Source organism: Boleophthalmus pectinirostris, unplaced genomic scaffold, assembly GCF_026225935.1.
Source record: "Boleophthalmus pectinirostris isolate CB_2022bp ecotype Guang Dong unplaced genomic scaffold, ASM2622593v1 HiC_scaffold_7, whole genome shotgun sequence".
In the NCBI taxonomy this organism is placed as follows: domain Eukaryota; kingdom Metazoa; phylum Chordata; class Actinopteri; order Gobiiformes; family Gobiidae; genus Boleophthalmus; species Boleophthalmus pectinirostris.
The window spans coordinates 1,004,610-1,026,920 of record NW_026571473.1 but is presented as its reverse complement, the minus strand read 5'-3'; the positions used below and the strand labels follow the sequence as shown (position 1 = coordinate 1,026,920).

The 22,311-nt window shown below is 41.1% G+C and overlaps 2 protein-coding genes across 2 annotated transcripts in view; one reads left to right on the top strand and one right to left on the bottom strand.

Annotated features, from left to right (window-relative positions):
• The first annotated feature begins 510 nt into the window (after positions 1–510).
• On the top strand, positions 511–3,160 carry ncbp2 (nuclear cap binding protein subunit 2). The gene is made up of 5 exons (XM_020927735.2): positions 511–671; positions 1,285–1,371; positions 1,445–1,539; positions 2,092–2,230; positions 2,790–3,160. Exons 1-5 carry the CDS (start codon positions 597–599, stop codon positions 2,886–2,888), a joined length of 495 nt encoding a protein of 164 aa, XP_020783394.1. The 5' UTR covers positions 511–596; the 3' UTR covers positions 2,889–3,160.
• An 8,297-nt stretch (positions 3,161–11,457) lies between these two features.
• LOC110162772 (carboxyl-terminal PDZ ligand of neuronal nitric oxide synthase protein-like) overlaps positions 11,458–22,311 on the bottom strand; it is a 193,626-nt gene continuing 182,772 nt past the window's right edge. Inside the window, exons 11-14 of the mRNA XM_055164636.1 lie at positions 20,724–20,905; positions 19,509–19,612; positions 17,221–17,537; positions 11,458–17,070 (exon numbers count right to left, since the gene is read on the bottom strand). Of these exons, the coding sequence (XP_055020611.1) occupies positions 16,817–17,070; positions 17,221–17,537; positions 19,509–19,612; positions 20,724–20,905 (857 nt within the window). The 3' untranslated portion in view covers positions 11,458–16,816. The remainder of the gene's footprint in view (positions 17,071–17,220; positions 17,538–19,508; positions 19,613–20,723; positions 20,906–22,311) is intronic.

The following is a 22,311-nucleotide window of genomic DNA, read 5'->3' as shown; positions in this document are numbered from 1 at the left end:
AACGCTGTCAGGTCTTAACTAGTAATATTTAACTAATAGTAATGACTAGTAATAACCTAATTAGTTAATGATTACTAGTTAAGTTATTTTAGTACTTAACTTTAGACTAATTACTTATTTATATTAACTTCCTTAACACTTAGCGAAATCACAGTGTCACAGACTGGCTTAGGGACTATTTCTTACTTTTACTATACACTGATACAATATGATGATGGTGGTGTGTGTTTACGTTTATATATATATATATAAAGAGAGAGAGAGAGAGATGATTTGAAGTCCGTGGCATAGACTGTGTAGCAGATATACAGTCATATATATATATATATATATATATAGATATATATATATATATAGATATAGATATATAGATATAGATATAGATAGATATAGATAGATAGATAGATAGATAGATAGATAGATAGATAGATAGATAGATATCTCTATACGCTCTGTGGTCCATAGGCTCCAGGCCGGTGCTCATCTGCCCAGTCCTTGTTCCGCCCGGGCTGTTTTAGAGGGCGGACCTGTGCGCTGCGTCTCCTTCCGGGTGCTGCTGCTGCGGTTCGTTCACTTTGTATAAATCAAAGTCCACGATGTCCGCCAAACTAAACGCCCTGAACAGCGACTCTTACATCGACATCAGCCAATACAGAGACCAGCACTTTAAGGTACAGACCGAACCCACAGAAGAGAGAAAAGAGCAAATATGAGCCGCTCTTTTAGTGTTGTGCTAACGGCCAGCCTCCCATGCTAACAACAGGCGAGCTTATTTTTCTGCAAAGAAACTCAACAGAGCACGATATTATGACATGCAACATCAAAATGCTAAAGAGAAAACGTGCGTACTTGGCATGTTCTGGTTAATAATAAATAAGACCTTTAGAAGTCCTACATTATACCATATTCTTTTGTGTTCCCTCCTCAAAAACACACCTGGATTGTTTTGTTTCATTCACACATGTTTGAGTAACTCTTTATTATTTTTCTACATCTCCAAAGTCCACTCCCACCTTGTGATGTCATGAAGTGATTGTTTTGTACAAGTGTACAAAAAAACTGAAATGATTCTACAGAATCTATTTTAAGTGAATGATGTTTAAAAACACAGTGGAGCACATGTGAATGAAACAAAACACAAGTCCAGGTGTGAGTGACGAGGAAACAGCATTAGAACAGAACCACAGAACAGAGATCAGGAAATGATGTAATATTAAGTTTGTTGTTCTAATGACCTGTGTGTGTGTGCGTGTGTGTGTGCGCGTGCGTGTGTGTTTGTTTTAGGGTAATCGTTATGAACAGGAGAAACTGCTGAAGCAGAGCAACACGTTATATGTTGGAAACCTGTCGTTCTATACGACGGAGGAGCAGGTAGGACACGTTGTACTCGTGTGATGATACTTGGATGTTTGGCGTTGTGTAATAAAGAAGCTGTTCTCTCCAGGTCCATGAGCTGTTTGCCAAATGTGGAGATGTGAAGCGCATCATCATCGGCCTGGACAAGATCAAGAAGACGGCCTGTGGGTTCTGCTTCGTCGAGTATCCTTCAAACACTGCTGGAGGCTTTTCTTCAAACCAAAGCTAAGACATGAACAGAAGTCTGAAATATTGAGTTAAACGTCGCCTCACAGTGGTCGGGAAGCACTTTCATAAAATGATGTATGAGTTTTATTGACTGCCCTCGCTGAGCAGCATGTGACCATTTGTGACTGAACACAGCTCACGTGTTTGACTGTGAGAATAGAACGTAGAGCTTGTGATTGTTTCCCATTGTCTAAAACAGTGTTACATTTTTGAGTCTGACCCAAAAAGTGGTAAAAGTGGGATCATTGAATTAATGTGAATCTTTTCGCTCAAACTTGAGATGAAAAGCAGTGAAACCAGTCAAAGTATCAATAAATAAAAGGGCAAACCCATAAAAATAACATACAGAGGAGCACACAACTCCTGAGGTGTTAAAGCCAAAGAGTAAAAGTGGGTCTTAAAACAAGACTTGAAACACTTCAGCGTGGAGGCTTTACTCATGAAGGATCATGTCGGTAACTAGCAGTGCACTGCTGTTTGCTGTTGTGCTCCTTAACCCTGTGTCAGATACTACACTCGCACTGACGCAGAGAACGCCATGAGGTTTGTGAATGGCACGAGGCTGGACGACCGCATCATCCGCACAGACTGGGATGCCGGGTTTAAAGAGGGCCGCCAGTATGGACGCGGCAAGTCTGGAGGACAGGTCAGATTGTTCACATACAAACCAAGTGTGCTATTACAGTTTATTTTTGAAAGACTGTATCACTAATAGTCTTTTCATGTGTTTTCATGTTTGTCCTGATTCTCTAAATATTTCTCTTTGTTGTAAAACTATCAGTCAAGCACATTGAAACTCCATCCAAAAGGCAGGGACAAGGAACTACTTTTTTCTGACAGTTTAAACTTTGATTTACTAAAATAAAGGTGTTATAATCATAACTATTGTGTAATTTAGACACGTTTTGGCCCATGTTTGTATTATGCTTGCTAGATAACAGTTGTGGAATTCCCTCTATCTGCTGCCCATGTCAACAAGTCAAATTATTAACTTTAAAAATGGAAAAACTAGAAAAGACTATGCCAGATTTGTAGTAAAACCATGAATCTAATGATACTTTACTCTAGTCACATTTGGTGCGATATCAAACCTCCATCTGATTTTCTCCTGGTGTGTGTATATGTGTGTCTGTTTGTGTTCGTGTATATGTGTGTGTGTTTGTGTGCGTGTATATGTGTGTGTGTTTCTGTATGTGTGCGTTCAGGTGAGAGATGAGTACCGTCAGGACTACGATCCTGCCAGAGGAGGCTACGGCAAACTGGCTCAGCAACAGAGACCCACAGAGACACGCAACACCTTCTAACCACCACCTTCACTGCTCATGGATAACTAGTACTACTGCCATCAGTACTACTACTTCTAGAGAGACATAAAGTACTGCATACAGACTGTACCATCTCAGATCAAATGCCACACTGTACCACTGAACGCCAAATCCCATGTCCGTGATGGTGCTGCCATCCTCACTGAGCTGAACAGAAAACTCTGTACCCCCCTGCTGGTGTAATAGTGGGAAACATGATCTTGTTTTTATTTAGGTTTTCTCTTTTTTAAATAAATGTTGTTTTTGACAAACTGGTTGCTGTTCGGTGTTTATATGATAATGTTTGCGGTCTGAATAGATGTGTGGTGTAGGAGATGTGACACATTCAGACTTTCAGAACTATACACTGTCTAAAGGTGAGGGGACAAGGGACAATTTATTATACTTGAGTATAATCAGACTTCAGTCACTCTTTTGAGGATGTGAGAGTTGAATGGATAAAATTGACTAAGGCTTGTAACTCCACTTGGACTTGAGCCCTATGACTTGATGCTTCTTCTCAAATAAAATATAGAAAATACTTCTGTTGACAGTTGACACTTGTGGTGTTTAATTTAACAGGAACAAACTGAAACAGGACAGTCCCTGAAGTGCTGTTCAACTGTATCGTCATATGTCTTAGTGGTCTGGGGGTTGTCACAATAAACTGGATTACATGTCTCTTGGCTTAAAGACATTGTTTTGTTACAGCAACAGCAAAAAAAAAATGGCGAAATGCGTAAACAATGATCTTTTGCTGCATTACAGTGCAAACTACATGATGAATTCTTTGAATTATCTCAGTAAAGATTCTACAAGAACCTACACTTCTGTGACCCTCTCCAAAATACCACAATAAATATACCGTGACATTTGTATATTATTACCACCCATTTGTTACAATGATTTCAAAATATTGTTTAAAAATCACGTAGATTGCAAAAATAATAAAGTGAGCTGAATGTCAAAGCAGAGGACTTGGGACCTGACCTGAACTTTTCTTCTGTCTGATTTGGGGCTTGACTTGGACTTGCCCGTCACTGTGCCTCAAGTTTCTACACACTGTGATGGTCATGGTTATGTAAGGACAGTAAGTGTCCAGCAGGGGGAGCTGATTAAACAGTGCATGTCACAAAAGAGGACATCTGCATATAATGGTGAGTTTTTGGAGCCAATAACGTTTTCCTTGTTAAGGAAGTATGAACATAGTCATGCATTACCCTGAAACACAGGTGGGGACTTTCAAGTCGTGACTTGGACTCAAGTCAGACTTGAGTCACTATTTTTAGGACTTGATAAAATGGACTAAGGCTTGTGACTCGCCTTGTACTTGAAGGTCAGTGACTTGGAACTTGACTTGGACTTGAGGCCTGTGACTTGAAAAGACTTGAGAAGCACTTTTAAATCTGAATTCTTTCTATTCTGACTCTAATGATTCACTCTAAAATCTTGTCAAGACATTTAAAAAGGAAAAATGAACATTTCTACAACTCTTAGATACTCTGTAAATACTCAATACATAAATACACAGTTATTTTTTTTTAAGTACAATTTAGTTTAAAATTCATATAAATTGCTAAAATCTAAGCTATATTTGGTACTTTGGTTTAAAAACTTGAAATGACTTGAAGCTCAAAGCAGACAACTTGGACTTGACTTGGACTTATGGGCCAGTGACTCCAGACTCTACTTGGACTTGCCTGTATTTGACTTGGGACTTGACTCGGACTTGAGGTCAAAGACTTGAGACTTATTTGAAACTTGCAAAACAACTTTTTTCACACCAGAGTGTGAAAATACACAAAATGGGCTTCAAGCCGTGTTAGAATGTTTTGACCTCATCACAAACACACACGGCTGTGGTAGGACAGTAGCACCTCACACACACTCAGACTGTAGCAGCGCTGTCATCATTTTCATTAATACTTGAGACAAATGTGAGCCCAAATAAAAGTGTGTTTTTTCTGTTTGAAACAGACCGTATGGGTATCTGTATTATTATTCCCCCTCTATGACCCAAACCACATGAACAGGACAGAGTCTGTGTCCCAGAGGAGGGTGAGCCCTGTGTCTCTCTGTCCCTCCCTCTCCTCTCTTTCTCTGTTTGCCTCATCCCTCTCAGTCTCAGCATGGGGACATACTGTGGCACAGTGGCTGAGTGGCTGGGACTCATGCCTCACAGCAAGAAGGTTCCGGGTTTGATCCCCAGGTCGCCCTGTGTGGGTCTTTCTGTGTGTAGTTTGCATGTTCCTCCTTGTGTCTGGATGGGTTTCCCCCATCAACCCAAAACATGCTACAGATCTCCAGGAAGGACAGTTATAGCTAAGGTCAATTAATCAATCTGCTCAGGGATGACAGGTGGACATGAGCATTGATTGATTGCATTTATATAGCACCTTTCAAGATACTCAAAGCACTTTACAGTTCATTATTCAGTCACTCCACACTCAGTGGTGGTAAACTACTATTGTAGCCACAGCTGCCCTGGGGCAGACTGACAGAAGCAAGGCTGCCAATCTGCGCCATCAGCCCCTCCGAACACCACCATCACTCACGCTCACACCACTTTCACACTAGGCAATGTGGGTGAAGTGTCTTGCCTAAGGACACAACAACAGTTTTTTACCACTGGCACCTCCCTGTGGCTCCTGGAATTCCTAGTGGTCTCCCATCCAAGTACTACCCAGGCCCAGCCTGCTTAGCTTCTGAGATCTGACAGGATCAGGCTTCGACAAGTCAGTATGGTATTGTCCTTGTCTAATTAAATAAATAAATAAATAAATAAATAAATAAATAAATAAATAAATAAATAAATAAATAAATAAATAAATAAATAAAGGGACTGTCTGTGCCTAGGCCTCATGTGATCTCAACCACCTCAAAATGTGTCTCCCCAGGACACATGCAGCTCTTGAGATAAAGTAAGTCTGCTGTGTACTGTCTGCATCTCATTATAAAGCATCCGATTATCAGGAAGTGCACGTTAGCATGCTTTATACACCACGCTCTGGCATCGGAGAGTTGTGAGAAGCACTTATAAACTCATCGTGATGAATAACTACGACGCTCTGAACGCAGAAGGGAAGTGGGGAAGAACCAACCCTAAACACTGCAGACTCTTCTGTTTCACACGCACGCACATACACGCACACACACGCACACGCACACACACATACACATACATACACACGCAAACATACACACACATACATACATACACACACACATACACACGCACACACATACATACACACATACACACACATACATACATACACACACACATACACACGCACACACATACATACACACACATACACACACATACATACATACACACACACACATACACACGCACACACATACATACACACATACACACACATACATACATACACACACACACACATACACACGCACACACACACATACACACATACACACACATACATACACACACACATGCATACACACACACACACACACACACACACACACACACACACACACACACACACACACACATACATACATACATACATACATACACACACACATTAAATGATCATGATAGGTTGTGCTGTGTCCAAACTCACATTAGAAGCTGCACAGGTTTAAAGAAATGACTCATCTGTTCTTGTACAGTCTACTTTAATTTAGTTCAGAATTTTGTGATTTTGAGAAAAGAAAAAGCCTCTTAAATAATTACACACTCAAATGGCCTGTCAATCACACATGGAAATGAGAGCAAAGAAAATGAGCCTGTTACAGGAATTTGGAATTTTATAATCGCTGCAATCATTGTCTGAAGAGTTATGAAGCAGAAGTTTAAATTCAGTCACTTGCCCATCAGCACCATCATATCTCCATGGAAACAAGCAGGTGATGCCACAAGGTCAGATCCTTGGACAAGGTGACCCCTTTGACATTAAGAACCATTTATCTGTATTTTTGAAAGTTTTCAGGGTGTGTTTGAGCAGTAAAAACATCTGTAGTTGAATAAATGCAAGATAGATATGTTTAATGCCATACTGTGGACATTTCAGGCAAAGTAATGACATCACAGAGGTTTGAATATTATCAGTAATGTTTGTTTAAGTCTGGGAAGGTGCAATGCTGTCCACGGGCAGCAGGGGGCAGTCTGCTTCTGTGTGCCTGAGCATTTAAATACTTGAGACTCAAGTGTTTCTATCTTTGTTTCTCATTGATGTGCATCAGTCATTCACAAAGATGTCAGCTCAGGTTTATTCACCGCACCGTGTCTGCGCACCGTGTCTGCGCACCGTGTCTGCCCACTCTGCAGAGGCCCCCTGTTTAAACTCGCACTGCAGATAGAGACACATCCCAGTGTGTCTCATTCTCATTATATGAACAGACCAGACCTCATGTGATGCTCAGACTCTCCCGAATTCTCTCCCTGAGCTGCACAAGCTGCACTAGCACTGGCTCTTGGTAGGGTTTAGGGAGTGACCAATCAGAGGTTCATTTGAGGCTTATTCTGCTTTCTGATTGGATAATCGTTTTGAACCAAAACACCAAATTATAACAGCTTGTTCATCATGTCCAATGTTTTTGTGATAAGAATAAATCAGTGCATTACAAGAGTTATCAGTAAAAGCTATAGTTGATTTAAACATGTTTACATGTTTAGAGCATGTTTTTTTTTCACTGGGGTGGCAAGTTTGTGCAGATGACTTGTTGTTGTTGTTGTTGTTTTGAAAATGATAAGGATTATGAATACTGATGTATAAGTATCTCTGTGTGAAGTGGTGCCTAGAGGGGGCACCACAGGTGGGCAACAGGAGTTCATCTGGTAGAGAGGTGTGTCTTGCCTTAAGGACACAACAGCAGTTTGCATAGATCTGAGTATATAAATGATCTTAATTTGGCTTGGGATAAGTGCTCTAACCACTGACACTATTGTTCTGATCAAATATGGGCCTAAACCTTCGCTCACTTCATAGAACAGAAATCAAGTCTTAAAGTATGTGTTGGCTCAGCCCTTACATTTTCACTGTTACAGTGACAGTCACTCTGCAAAATGGCCAGGGTCACTTGAGAAGAGCTCGGAGTAGAGCCAATATACTGTATACTTAAGTCAATAATGTATTTCACTTCTATCTGACCTCTGCCCACTGTGTCCAGACAGAAAGCCATTAGAACAGAGCTTTAAAGCCACATTACAAATGACACACACGTGAGTGTTCCCACGTACATGACTGTGGCTTTTAAAGGGCCTGAACTGTACTATTTCTGATCTATCTAGTCATGAGCTGAGTTCTTCTCATAAAACAAAAAACACTCTACTTTGTAATACAAGATGTGCTTGATAATCTCAATGGAACAAAAGAAATAACAAAAATAAAAGCAAGATGTTTGTAGAGTACTGAAGAGCAAAGCAGTTCGTTTGAGGTTAAACTATCAGTTAACCTTAAAACTACCACTTGACGACATCACAAAGTGTAACAGCATTTTGAGCTTTGGAAATGTAGACAGAATTAAAGAGTTACTCAAACATGTGAATGAAACAAAACACAAGGCCAGCTCTGTTTTGGAGGAGAGAACAGCATTACTTATAACATGACTTAAAGCTCACAGGAGTCAGTGTTGGACATATGAAAAGGGCAGGCAGATGAAGTTTGGGGAAAGCCAAACCACTCTGAACATGTGTGCAGACCGGGGTCATCAGCTCCACAACTCTGAATGGGATCTTTGGGATCATTCACATTGTGTAAATGAAAGTGGAACTAAGCACTAAATCCATTGTTTAACAGCATTCTACTGTTCCTCGTTATTTTTCAGCAAATGAGGAGCTTTCTGGTCATAAACGCCTAAATCCAAGTGTGTGCTGCCTCCAGAGCTCACTGCAATGTCAAGTACTATATGACATCACACATGACTGCCCTGATTATAGCCAGCTGTTTGACACAAAAACCTGGCTCATGCTGCTCCTTAAACCTCCAGACCCCTCCCCTCCTCCCCCTCACTCTCCCCTTTAGTCCTCCAGACCCCTCCCCCCCCACCACTCTCCCCTTTGGTCCTCCAGACCCCCCCACTCTCCCCTTTAGTCCTCCAGACCCCCCCACTCTCCCCTTTAGTCCTCCAGACCCCTCCCCCCCCACCACTCTCCCCTTTGGTCCTCCAGACCCCCCCACTCTCCCCTTTAGTCCTCCAGACCCCCCCACTCTCCCCTTTAGTCCTCCAGGCCCCTCCCCCCACCACTCTCCCCTTTAATCCTCCAGATCCCTCCTCTCCTCCCCCTCATTCTCTCTTTAGTCCTCCAGACCCCTCCTCTCCTCCCCCTCATTCTCCCTTTAGTCCTCCAGATCCCCCCCCCACTCTCCCCTTTAGTCCTCCAAAGCCCTCCCCTCCTCTCCCTCACTCTCCCTTTAGTCCTCCAGAGCCCTTCCCTCCTCCCCCCTTTAGTCCTCCAGACCCTCCTCTCCTCCCCCTCATTCTCCCTTAAGTCCTCCAGACCCCCCCCCACTCTCCCCTTTAGTCCTCCAGACCCCCCCACTCTCCCCTTTAGTCCTCCAGCCCCCCCACTCTCCCCTTTAGTCCTCCAGCCCCCCCACTCTCCCCTTTAGTCCTCCAGACCCCTCCCCCCACCACTCTCCCCTTTAGTCCTCCAAACCCCTCCCCTCCCCCAACTCTCCCCTTTAGTCCTCCTTACCCCTCCCCTCCTCCCCTTTATTCTCCCCTTTAGTCCTCCAGACCCCCCCCACCACTCTCCCCTTTAGTCCTCCAGACCCCTCCCACCACTCTCCCCTTTAGTCCTCCAGACCCCTCCCCCCTCACTCTCCCTTTAGTCCTCCAGACCCTTCCCCTCCTCCCCCTCTCTCTCCCTTTAGTCCTCCAGGTATTTCCTCCAGTTTAGCCGTTCTGTTTGTGCTTGTGGGCGGAGTTTAGGTGCTTAAGTCAATTTTAAAGAAATGCAAATTATTAAAAAAACACACACAAACATCAGTGTCAGATTTGTCTCTATTAAAAAAACATTGGATTACATCACAGACTGATCAAATATGCAGCAAACGTGCACTTCCTTCATCAAATCATCAAATGACTTCTGCAAAAATACATACATCATAGAATCCAGTTATATTTAATTACACAATTTAACAAAATCTCTATATGAAAATAAGTCATTTCCTTCATTGGTTAGAAAACACACAAGACAATTTGAACAAGATAAAAACATGATACAAGTATAAAATGTGTCTGTTAAAGTGGTTGGAGTCTTATTGCTTCAAACAAGAGCAGCGTCGAGATCACAGGAACAGTTAGTGAATATACAGTGAAGATGCCAGAGACTAAAGAGCTATTCAGGAACATTCATCGCTAAGCAGAAGAAATAAATATACTGGCCCAAATATACAGGGTGTTTCAGAAAAATTGACATAATTTCGTAGGCCAATAATTTTGTAAATTTTTGTTGAAATAACCTCAAATTTTCACAGAATGTAAAGAAACAGATGAAGATTTAATATGTAATGTTTTGTTGTTGCTGTTGTTTTCAGGTTGAGCTGTTCACTCCCAAAGAAAAATCATTTTGCATCTTGGAATCTGATGCACACACACTCTTCACCAACTGACACAAAGTTGGACTTGGTACCAAAAAAGTACAGAAGAAGGATCTTCTGCAGGACTAAAGGATCACACATGTGTCCAGCAGATTCCAAGAAGCAAAAGTCTCTTTGGGAGTGAACGGCTCAACCTGGAAACAGAACAAAAATAAAATATTAAATATAAATTCTTCATCTGTTTCTGAACATTCTGTGAAAAATTTTAGGTTATTGCAACAAGAATTACCAAAATGATTGGCCTGCAAAATGGACACCCTGTGTATGTCGGTGTGCAGGGGAACGGTGTCCTCTATCACAATGTTTAGTGAATTCAAAACTTTGTGGTATTATAAAATCCTAAATCTGTTGCATGTTTTACTATTATTAATAGTTTTAAAGACAATACACTTCCACATTAAAAGAACAACAAAAAAACATTGACATATTTTGTATTTTAAGGCCATATTTGGTGAGTTGGTTTCCTCTTTAACACACACACACGTGTGTTCATCTACAGAAGCACTTGAACCTATCAGACTATTGCTATAATTAACTTTGCAGCTATTGTGTCATTACAAAGTGTGTCACTTCCCACTGTCACCAGCAGAGGGCAACACACACCTAATAAAAGCCTGGAGTGTTCCACAACATCCAGCTGAAACCTTGCAGTGACATCACACTGTGGGTTTCTGCATGTATGTGTACGGAGGAACACACACACACACACAAACACACACACACAGACACACACACGCACAGACACACACGCACAGACACACACACACGCACAGACACACACACAAACACACACGCACAGACACACACAGACACACACACACACACAGACACACACAGACACACACACAAACACACACGCACAGACACACACAGACACACACACACAGACACACACGCACAGACACACACACACACGACACACACACACACAGACACACACGACACACACACACGACAGACACACACGCACAGACACACACACGCACAGACACACACACAAACACACACGCACAGACACACACAGACACACACACACACACAGACACACACAGACACACACACAAACACACACGCACAGACACACACAGACACACACACACAGACACACACGCACAGACACACAAACACACACGCACAGACACACACAGACACACAGACACACACACACACACAGACACACACACACACAGACACACACGCACAGACACACACAGACACACACGCACAGACACACACGCACAGACACACACACACACAGACACACACACAAACACACACGCACAGACACACACACACACAGACACACACACAGACAAAGGGCGCTCACATCCTGGTACATTCCTCTCTTTCACCGGACATGACCCTGACCTCCAAAAAAGGGCATTGCTCGGCATCATGGGAAGTCTCCGAGGAGGTGGTGGGCGGGGCATCAAGCTTATCTAAGCTTATCTTGTGAAAAAGCTCGTCTCCATGGAAATGTTGTCACTTTGTCTATAATGTCTCATGTTACAGGTCAGATCTGTGGAGAGGTGTGTTAAACCAATAAAACACCTCATTTAATACGTCAGCTATGTTAATGCTCTACTGTGGAACATTCTAGGCAAAGCAATAACATCTCCATGGAAACAAGCAAGAGAACGTTGTTATCAAATGTGTTGGATTTATACATTTTTTCCATTTGTGCCTAAGACAATTTATGACTTAAAACGTGTGTGGAAAAAAAGTTCATGCAGCAAATGACAATAAAAAACAATAAAATGGAAAAACGGTTTTAGTGTCAAACAAAAAAAAAAAAAAGATTTAGACTACATGAAAGTAAACGCATCGCTAAAAAAGAAGACAAGATGTTTGTCCACAAAACTGTAACGATTTTTCAGGTGAGTTCTTTTAGCAGCAGAAATTCCGGAGCAAATAAAACCAGAGAGAATAAAATATCAAAACTGAAAAAGGCACAAGGACTGTTTTTTGATTGGTGTTATTTGAAATAAACTTTAAAGGTCAAAATTATTTATTTTTTTAAGTTGTTTGACACTAAAACAGAATAATGAAATAACAAACTGTTTTTCCATTTTATTGTTTTTCGTTCCTAATTGAAAGAACAGAAACAGACTGTTACTGACCAATCCTTCTCACTTCCTGATGCCCTTCTTGTCACAACCTGGACTGTTCTATGTGGACTGCATGTCTTGCCCAGCGACACAACAATCACATGTACTGGGGTGTCCAAAATCCAACTGGCAACCTTACGGCTAGTGGGCAGACACTGAGCGCACTGTTCCATTCAGCATGAGGACAGAGGCTTTAGGAGGTTTATCTGTCACATCTGCTTTAAGGTCACCCTCACGTCGCCTCATGAGCTCACAGACAGCGGGAAGAGTGAGACTTTGGTCCACCATAACACATCCAACTGTCTCATCACATCCTCATGTTGACAACGTTCTGCTGAGGCTGTGCAGGAAAACCATTTGAATCAGGATCCATAAGAAATACTGTTTCTGTTCTGAATCATATTGATGCTCATTCTGGATCTAAAAAACAGTTTAATCAGAGACTTTAAAGGAGCTGGATGTATCCTGAGCTCTCACCTTTTTCAAAAGTTACTACAAACAAACTGATCCTGTGTCTCCAGAGCTGAACCTGCAAATAGACAGCTCATTCTGCTTTCTGATTGGACAATTGTCTTGAACCAGAATTAAATGATACCATAAACAACTTGTCCATCATGTCCAAAGTTTTGATGTTAAAGAATAAATCAGTGTTATAATTGTGAGTAAAAGCTCTATGTGATTTAACATGTTTATCTTGTATCTGGGGACATAAACTTCTGAGTTTATGACATTTAAAATACAAATCTTACATAGAGTTCTTTTAAAAACATGAACCACCAAACATTACTCATATCTACTCATTTTGACCATAATTATGCAGCCCTACATTCCAGTACTGTTGGCAGTCTTAATGCCAAAATACAGCCTCTTTGGTCTCTCTGTGCTTCGAAAATAATACTAAAAGCTCTGTTCACATCTGTTGAACTTGCTCACCCTACCGCAGCCTCAGAGGGTCAAAAAACAAATCTGAAATTGTCAAACTAAATACTCGTTAGGGAACATGGAGTATAAACTGCTAACACATAACATATTTAGATCACGATGTGACCTTTTATTGTTTTGAGAATGCTATATTTGCCAAAATATATATATATTTGTTTGTTTCACTTTTGTTTTTGACGCTCTCCCTTTGCTCACTCCCCCTTCGGAGCACTATCACAACACAATCAGCGTACATCCCACTAATGAAACTTCTCATTTGTGCATTTATCATTTCCAGAAATACAGGTTACACTTCCCTTTGTTTAAAGTTAAAAGTCACTCTGCACTCTGCTCCTCCATTATCTGACATGCAAAAACCAGCAAGACCTAGAATTAATATTATCAAAAGTTTCATAGCAGCGTTTGAGAAATTAGCAACAACAATTAGCTGTAAAGCAGGACAAATTGTAGCCTGCTTCGTTAAATGCCACGGCGACGATAATAATTAAAGCTATAAAAGTTAATGAGAATAATTTGCCGTCTAGACATTTATGAATTATGATTTTTGTTTCTAGCCCCTGCTCCAAATTCACTAAAAGGTCAACACAGGCACTCTCTTAAAGACACTGAATTCAAACTGAAACTACATTGGAATTACAACTTCTGCCACCTGCTGGCAACAGAGAGCACTGAAGCAGTTTTGAAATGGCAAACTAGCAGCATAGTTATTGTCAACATGATACTAACTGACAGACGCCCTGTAGTGAGTAAAAGTCAGTTTGGTAGAAGAAAAGGGCCTTTTGTGTGTGTGTGTGTGTGTGTGTGTGTGTGTAATTTTTGGATCTATTCAAATGTAATTTTCTCGTCACAAACAGACCTGGAGTTGTGTTTTGTTTTATTCACACATATTTAACACACAAACCCTTCACATTTAACACTCTGTTCCACCTTGTGATGTCAGGGTAATACAGGAAGTGCTCCACTGTGTTTTTAAAGTCCATACACCTTTACTAGAATCATTTGAATTTGCAGTCCAGGAATTGCCAATTTGTTAAGCTGCATCTACTGTTTTAGTCTTATGTTATATCATTATATGTTCTATTTATTTCAGAAGTAATTTACTAACCCGATGATAACAAATGGATTTGGTAATGGCTCATGTTATGTACAGTGTATGTTGTGTTCTATAGTGTGTTGTGTGGACATCTCCTGTGGCTCACTTTTAGATTGGTTAACCAATCAGCAGGCAGAAAGTTTATACGGCAGTGGCCACTGATCCAAAACACTGTCATTCATTAAATGCAGATTGAGAGTAAGTGTGCAGACTCTGTTTCACTTTCTGCAGCTTTGTTGAACCTCAGAAGGAACTGGAGACTTTCTGTGGGAATCTCAAATGAGCAAATGATGAAATTAAAATATTTTTTAAAAAGGCAGCAACTTATGTATATTCTAGAGTACTGTAGAGTAAAGCAGTTCAATTGAGGCAAAAATTTAGCTGTTGAATTAAAAACTGCCACTTGATGACATCACAAGGTGGAACAGAGCATTGTGATCTTTAGGAGCTTTGAGATGTAAACTGCTTCATAATCCAGGATTACTCAAACATGTGTGAATGAAACAACACAAGTCCAGCTCTGTTTTTGAGGAAAAAACAACATCATAACATGACTTCAAGTTCATGAGTCAATTTTGTGTAATCTAGGCCCTTTAAACACAAAACAACAAAAGAAACAAAACAAATAAACTATTTCAAATGAATCAGTCTGGCAGGTTTAAAGCTGCACTGTGTAACTTTTCTGGAGGAGAGTCCATCAAACACTTTTCTCCATGCAGATGCTTTGTCTGAAAAGTTTGACAGTATAGAATTAAACCCTTTCTATCTACATGGAGATCAAACCAGACCAAGTTACAGGTCAGATCTGTGGAGAAGCGACCCCGCTCACAGTCATAATGTCTGTTTTTTCTAGGTATTTTGAGCTATAAAAACACTTGTAATTGAATAAAGTAGAGATGTCTAATGTCAAACTGTGGAACATTCCAGGCAAAACAATAACATATCCATAGAAACAAGCAGGTGATGGACCACAAACCAAAATGTTACATAGTGCACCTTTAAATATGGAATCACCAGTCGTCCAAATAATGTAGTGTATAGAGGCTTCACCTGTACAGACATAAAAATCATCAAGATTACATTCAGTTTAAGGCAACATATGGAGCAATGCCACAGCTGATTAGAAAATAGAAATAGAAATATTAAAATAAAAATCATAAACTAAATGATAAAATATTAAACTCATATAAACCATGTTATTTCCAGCGAGCGTCCCTTCAGTCTTTGGTGTCCACATGTCCCTTTCAGTCTGTCACATGTCCAAACCATGTGACCCGATTTGAATTGGAATTCGAACAAATTTGGATGATTTTTGTTTTACATTTCACACTTTTTTTTCTTTTGCATAACTGTTTCATGTTCAAATACATAGAAACTTAAGGGAATGGACTGGAGGTTATATTCTCTCAGATCAGTCACATACTTCAATTCAGAATATTCATCTGGATTTGAGAAGATTTTACAATTTATGTGAAAGTTTAAGAATGATTTTATTTTTATAGATTAAATTCTTCATTCTCTTTCGGTAAAGTAAGAAAACTATTTAATTAGCAAAACATCTGACAGATTATTTTGCTTATAACTACACATACATTGTCAGAATAATTTTAAAGGAAGACGGTGTAACTTTTCTGATGAAGCTGTAGTCGCTGTGCCAAATATTCCACAGACTGGCATTTGACTGTCGCTGTGGAGACAAGAAGAAACTTGTAAAAGGTTTTTAACTTCAAAAACTTTATAGGTATTTCACAGTAATAAATGCATCTGCAGTTGACTAATTGCAAGATAGATAAATGAATGCCATACTGAGGAACATTCCAGGCAATGCAATATCATCTCCATGGTGACAAGCAGAGCTCACAGTAAAAAAACAAAACAAAACAATCTTTAAAACTTTTTTCAAGCTGTTTTTCAGCAATACAAGCACAAGTAATGACCTAAATACAAGGAAGATAAGTTAATGCTACACTGTGGAACATTCCAAGCAGCACCATATCATTCATCTTCATGGAGACAAGAAAGTGGCACAGCCCTCAGCAGAAAAGTTACATAGTACATCTTTAAAATCAAGGACTAGTATACAGCTAAAATAATCAAACTGACTCAAATCAAGATTCATATTTTGAACTGACATAATGTGACCATATTTTTAGGTTCTTTTTGGCATGACTCTCGTCTTTGGTAGAACACTGGACTCTCTCTCGTTCACTCAAAGGAGAGCAGGTCTGGACTGCTGTGTGCGTCTGCGTCCTCCCCCCCGCCTCTCCCACAGGGGGAGCTGTTTCCCAGAGGCACATCCTGACTGGGGCCCAGGGCGGGGTCGGCTCCGCCCCCCTTTAGCCACGCCTCCGGAGGGCCCTTGTTGATGAGGTCTGGGATGGAGAGCTCCAGAGCGGCCTCCACGATCCGACTGGCCTCATCCAGGTCTGGAGTGTGGGTGAAGTCTGCGTCTATGGGGGCTGCAGAGGAACACACTTCAATAGCTACAAATGGAGATTGATTTTATTTGCCCCCAACTGTATTAAATGTGACTGGCCTGTAGAATGTTGTGATGTTCTAAAACGGCACTGACACTGCAGTGGTTTATACTGAGAGGCGGGGCTGCTCACCTGTGCTTCCTGCTTCACTCTCTGTTGGTCCCGCCTCTTCCTGTTTGGCGGCGAGCATGTCCGGGCTGATGATGGGTGTGGTTTTCTCAGGAGTGGGTGGTCTTTTCTCAGGAGTGGGCGGTCTTTTCTCTGGGGTGGGCGGGCTCTTGTGAGGAGTGGGCGGACAGGAGGCGGAGTCAGTGGACTCGGGGGAGGAGACCACAGGCACAGAGGAGATCATCATGTCCTGGGTGGTCTTGAGGGCACGGGGGACCCTCTTCTTGCCTGAGGGAGGGGGAGGGTCCAGGCGTGGGAATGAGTCCAGAGGGGAGAGGGAGCTGGAACACACATGTACATGATCAGCACACAGTCATTTATGAAGATCTTCCTCTAGTCTATGTAAGAACTATAGAAAATATTTCACAAACATCACTTTTCTTCTTAGACATATTCTGCTTGTGTCTTCTATATATGGTCTGTGACACCTGTGGATCACATTTTAAATCTCAACAATCTAAAATGAAGCAAGTCCTCTGACTTCTACGATAGAAAACTGAACAAAGCACCACAGGCTTTGGGCCCCTCCTGTGGACAGCTGCACATCACACTAGAGCAGAGGATGCTGCCCAGTCCTACGTCTATCACCGAGTAAGAAAATCAAACTGGAGAAGGAAGTGCATACATCACAGTGGGCGTGTACCAGTGGAGCTGAAAACAGGGGAAGACTGGCAAAATGGCTTGTTAAAAATGCTAACAAAATCTGGGAGACACAAAAATGAGAAAATAAATCATATCTGAAGGAGCACTGCAAGAAACACAAATGTTCAAATGATTTTATGTCATTAATGCTGTTAGAAAAGCGCTCTTGTAAAGAACAATTTCTTCATCAGAATCAGAAAAAGTTCCTCAAGTAAATGTAACTGAGTAAATGTAAATGAATACTACCTACCTCTGTTAGTTGGTCATTGCTCATCTGTGTTTTTAAAGCTCTCACTACACAGCTAACGTGCATTAGCCTCTTTGAAACAGTAACAGAGTGACTTTATTATCAGCACAAACAGATCGGGCGCTTTACAATCTGTCACATTCTACATTCACTGCACTCACACTGACTCATTCAAATCCATAAGTCCATCACGCGCACCATTCATTTCTCATTTTCACACATCGAGTCACAATTAATTAAAACTGGTAACGATTCATCTGTGAGAATCTCCTCCATCAGTCCTCTGCTTTCCCAGGGCGCTTAAATGCATCCAAACACACCCAAGGTTAATGGTTCTACCACGTATTCTTTAGCCCATTCTACTCACAAAATCAATGTATGAAACACAGAAGAAACACACTTAAAAACAACATAACCTTGGCACTTAAAGCGTCTCATTTGATTCCAGTCACAGATGCTAATGAAAAGTGGTGTGCAGCTGAGTGCAGTGTGTGTTTTCTATAGAGCTTTAATAATTTTGGACTCAGAATAACAAGCACAGCACAAAGATGAGGCTGGAGCAGGACTTTACAGACTTTACATGTTCTGTTGTTGTGCTCATGAGCATTTACTGTTGTAAGGGACCAGTGCAAGGCTGCGGCAGGTAATGTCCCAGAGGGTCGTGTGTGTGTGCTGACAGGATCTGTATGTGGCAATATTATGGTCTAATCTAAAACTAGAAATGAGCTGGGGCCACTACAGTAGTGATGTCATACCACCATTCCAAACTCAATTTCAACTCAATACTAAGGAACAGATTTGATACTCACGTTTTTTAAACCATGTCCCAGATATGAGAGTCAGATCAATGCTTTGACTGAGAACAGTTGTAATCCTGATTTACAGAAACATTGGAAATGATTCCACATTTATTAAGATTATAATTTGGTATTTTGGTTCAAGAACATTATCCAATCAGAACCTCAGAGCCTCACATGAGTCTCTCATTTGTTGCCAGTTTGAATGCTGAAATCTAGTGTGTTTAAACCTAAAAAGTCTCTCTGATCTGAACAGTCACTCCCTAAACCCCAGCACCTGCACCAGTCATGAGTCAGTGCTAGTGCAGCCTCTGGCCTGTGGCCATGGTCTGTGAGAATTAGTCACATTTGGATGTGTCTCTATCTGCAGGTGAAGGCTCTGGGGACATAGGCTCAGTTGTGATTGTAATATTTTTAAAACATTTTTGTCCCCATTGTTGATAACTGCTCCTGGATCCTCTGACCACCTCTGACCCCCCTCTGGTCCCTCACCTGCTCTGGCTCCTCTGACCCCCCTCTGGTCCCTCACCTGCTCTGGCTCCTCTGGCCCCCCTCTGGTCTCTCACCTGCTCTGGCTGAGACTCCAGCTCAGGTCCACGCTCTTGTTGACCTCAGTCACTCCGATGTCCTCGATGTGGGCGGGCTCCTTCCTCCTCAGCAGGTCAGTCATCTGCACCAGAGGGACACAAAACATGTAGGGAGGTGAGGATTCTCAAACTGTGTATTCAAATTGATAATTTACACCTCATGCTAGGTATGTTCTACATGGATGTCTATGGCATTAAATGTTGATGGCATCATCTGCGAAAGTATGAATTCATGTATAAATGTGGTGTGGTAGTAGAAGGTACAGATAGTGCAGATTGGCTGCCTTGCTTCTGTCAGTCTGCCTCAGGGCAGCTGTGGCTACAATGTATCTTATCACGAGTGTGAAGCAGTGGATGAAGAGTACACTGTACTTTTGGTGTCTTGAAGTGGTCATTCCAAACTCAATGAAAGTGAAAGCCATTTTTATTCATACAGTTATTTTTTCCTTCATGGAGCCAGTTTAGCCTGATTCATCACCCGGTTTCTCTTCATAGAAACATTCTGACCTCGCAGCGTTAGGATTTGTTCGCTCGACGGTAGGCAACTACTTTTTATCATTTAACCAATTGCTGCTATTTAGTCGTGACGTATGTAATGCCCCACTAACAGGGCTAACTGATATATTAAGCTTTTCCCAAATCCTTTAAGAAGAAGGACAATAACGTCTTTCCCCTTGATGAAATTCACCAAACATTCTCTTTGTTCCGGCTTTAAATCCTCAATCTCGAGAAACGTTGACAAAACTGAATGTCTGGCTCTTTGCTGATTGGCTGGTGCTCGGAAATGCACTTCCGGGGTTTTTGCAAACCGTCTAGTGTATTCTGATTCCTGACCTAGTTGCTGGAGAGAAATTAAATTGAGCGGAGGCACTAAGTGGCGCTAATCTGGCTACTGTCAATTTGCAGTGTAACTGAATAAATATGTGTAACTGAATACAGTAACCAAAATACATATTCAGGATACTAATTTTCAGGAACTGTATTGTGGTACAGTTACTTTTTCATTTGGTTATATTCAGAATAAAGTTACTTTCCTAAAATCTAATGGATACATACATTGCAAATATTCTGATTGGCCCATGTATAAGAAAACAGTCCAAAATAAATTTTAATGCAGGTATTCACTATTCTGTAACTGAATATATTTTCAAAGTATTCTGTAGCACACACGCACACACACTCTCTCACACTGACCTTTGCCTTGCCCAGGTTGATGGCGTTCTTGAGCCTCTGCTGACTTCCAGAAGAGGGGATGTCCGAGGCGCTGCTGCCCAGGCTGTGGCTCACTGCAGCTGGGGAGCGTTTGCTGGAAGCGGGCCTGCTAACCTGTGGACTCTGCCTGTGTGCACTGGAATTCTCAAACATGCTCTGGTCCACTGCAGAGAAGCACAGAGACAACAGTGGGACAAACAAGAGTTAAAGACCAAACACACAACAAGCAAACACATGTACTTTAAGCAGTCATGCAAAAGAATGAGACAGGAGGATTCAAAATGTGTTCTTAGTCCTGGTTTAGTCCTAGTGGTGAAATGTTTTTTGTCATTATTTAATCCGGGTTTAGTTATAGTTAAGACTATGAATCCCAGATAACTGCTAGAGGCAGTGGGTAAAGCGCTGACTGATCATTCTTGTGCATGCTAGGGATGGAATAGTCTTGGTTTAGTCCTGGTTTAGACTTTGTTTCGTCATGATTTAGCCCTGGTTTAGCAATAGTTAAGGTGCAAAGTAATGCATGTAACTATGATTCTATGAATCCAGAACTGAACCATCACAGCTGCAAGAATGGTTCTGTCAGTCAGTACGGATGAAACTGAACTTTTGTCATGTTGAGTCCTCGTCCAGTCTCCCCTTAGCCTGTGTTTAGCTTAGTTCAACCCTTAAGAATGGTGAAGTCTTGACTTAGACCTGGTTTTAGTCTTTGAAAAGTCCTGGTGTGGTCCTAGTTTAGACCTGGTGTAGTCCTTGTTTTGACATGGTTCATAGATTTGGTTGGAGTTTGGAGTTTATTCCAATCTAACTTTATGAAACATCTTGAAGACATCTTAACAGTGGCCCTGCTCATCCTGTGCTCCTTTGTTTTATAGCTCCGGTCTATGGTGAATACAGACATTAAAATGAGCCTGGAGAGAATAATAATCATATCACCACATTTGAGAGTGCAGCTACGGGACATTGGGCTTTCTCCCACTGAGAGCCACATTACACTTTTATCTCTCTGTCCATAAAAGTGTGAAGAGAGCAGGCAGATGTGTGTCATTTTAGACTCATAAAAACAAAGAGGGTTAGTGAGGATAAACAGGACTCCACATACACACCACTGCACTAGCCTGGCTCTTTGGACATGTGCTAAATACATGTCACTTTGTATCATGACAATGTAGAGCAGCTCCTAGTGGGAATCTGGGACAATACACAGTGCTTACTCTCATTGTTAAATGTCCTGTATTACACAAAACTGACTCTTGTGAGCTGTGTTTTGTTTCATTAACACATGTTTGAGTAACACTTTATTATTAGTCTGTTAATATGCAGAGTTTGTGAGGTTTAACATGTTTGAAATAAAACTTCAGGTATTTTTGGTAAGGAAACATTATAACATACATCAGTACACAGCATAAAATAGGCCTTTTAAATAAGCAAAATTACTCTACCATCTCTAATATATATATATATATATATATATATATATATATATATATATATATATATATATATATATATATATACACACACACACACATACACACACACACATATATATGAATGTATAGAAAATGTATAG

Bases quoted from the DNA above. Each gene is read 5' to 3' on its own strand.
- ncbp2 (XM_020927735.2), top strand. From the start codon at position 597: ATGTCCGCCAAACTAAACGCCCTGAACAGCGACTCTTACATCGACATC. The intron at 672-1,284 runs GTACAGACCGAA...TGTTTGTTTTAG, and splicing joins ACAGAGACCAGCACTTTAAG to GGTAATCGTTATGAACAGGA. The intron at 2,231-2,789 runs GTCAGATTGTTC...GTGTGCGTTCAG, and splicing joins GCGGCAAGTCTGGAGGACAG to GTGAGAGATGAGTACCGTCA.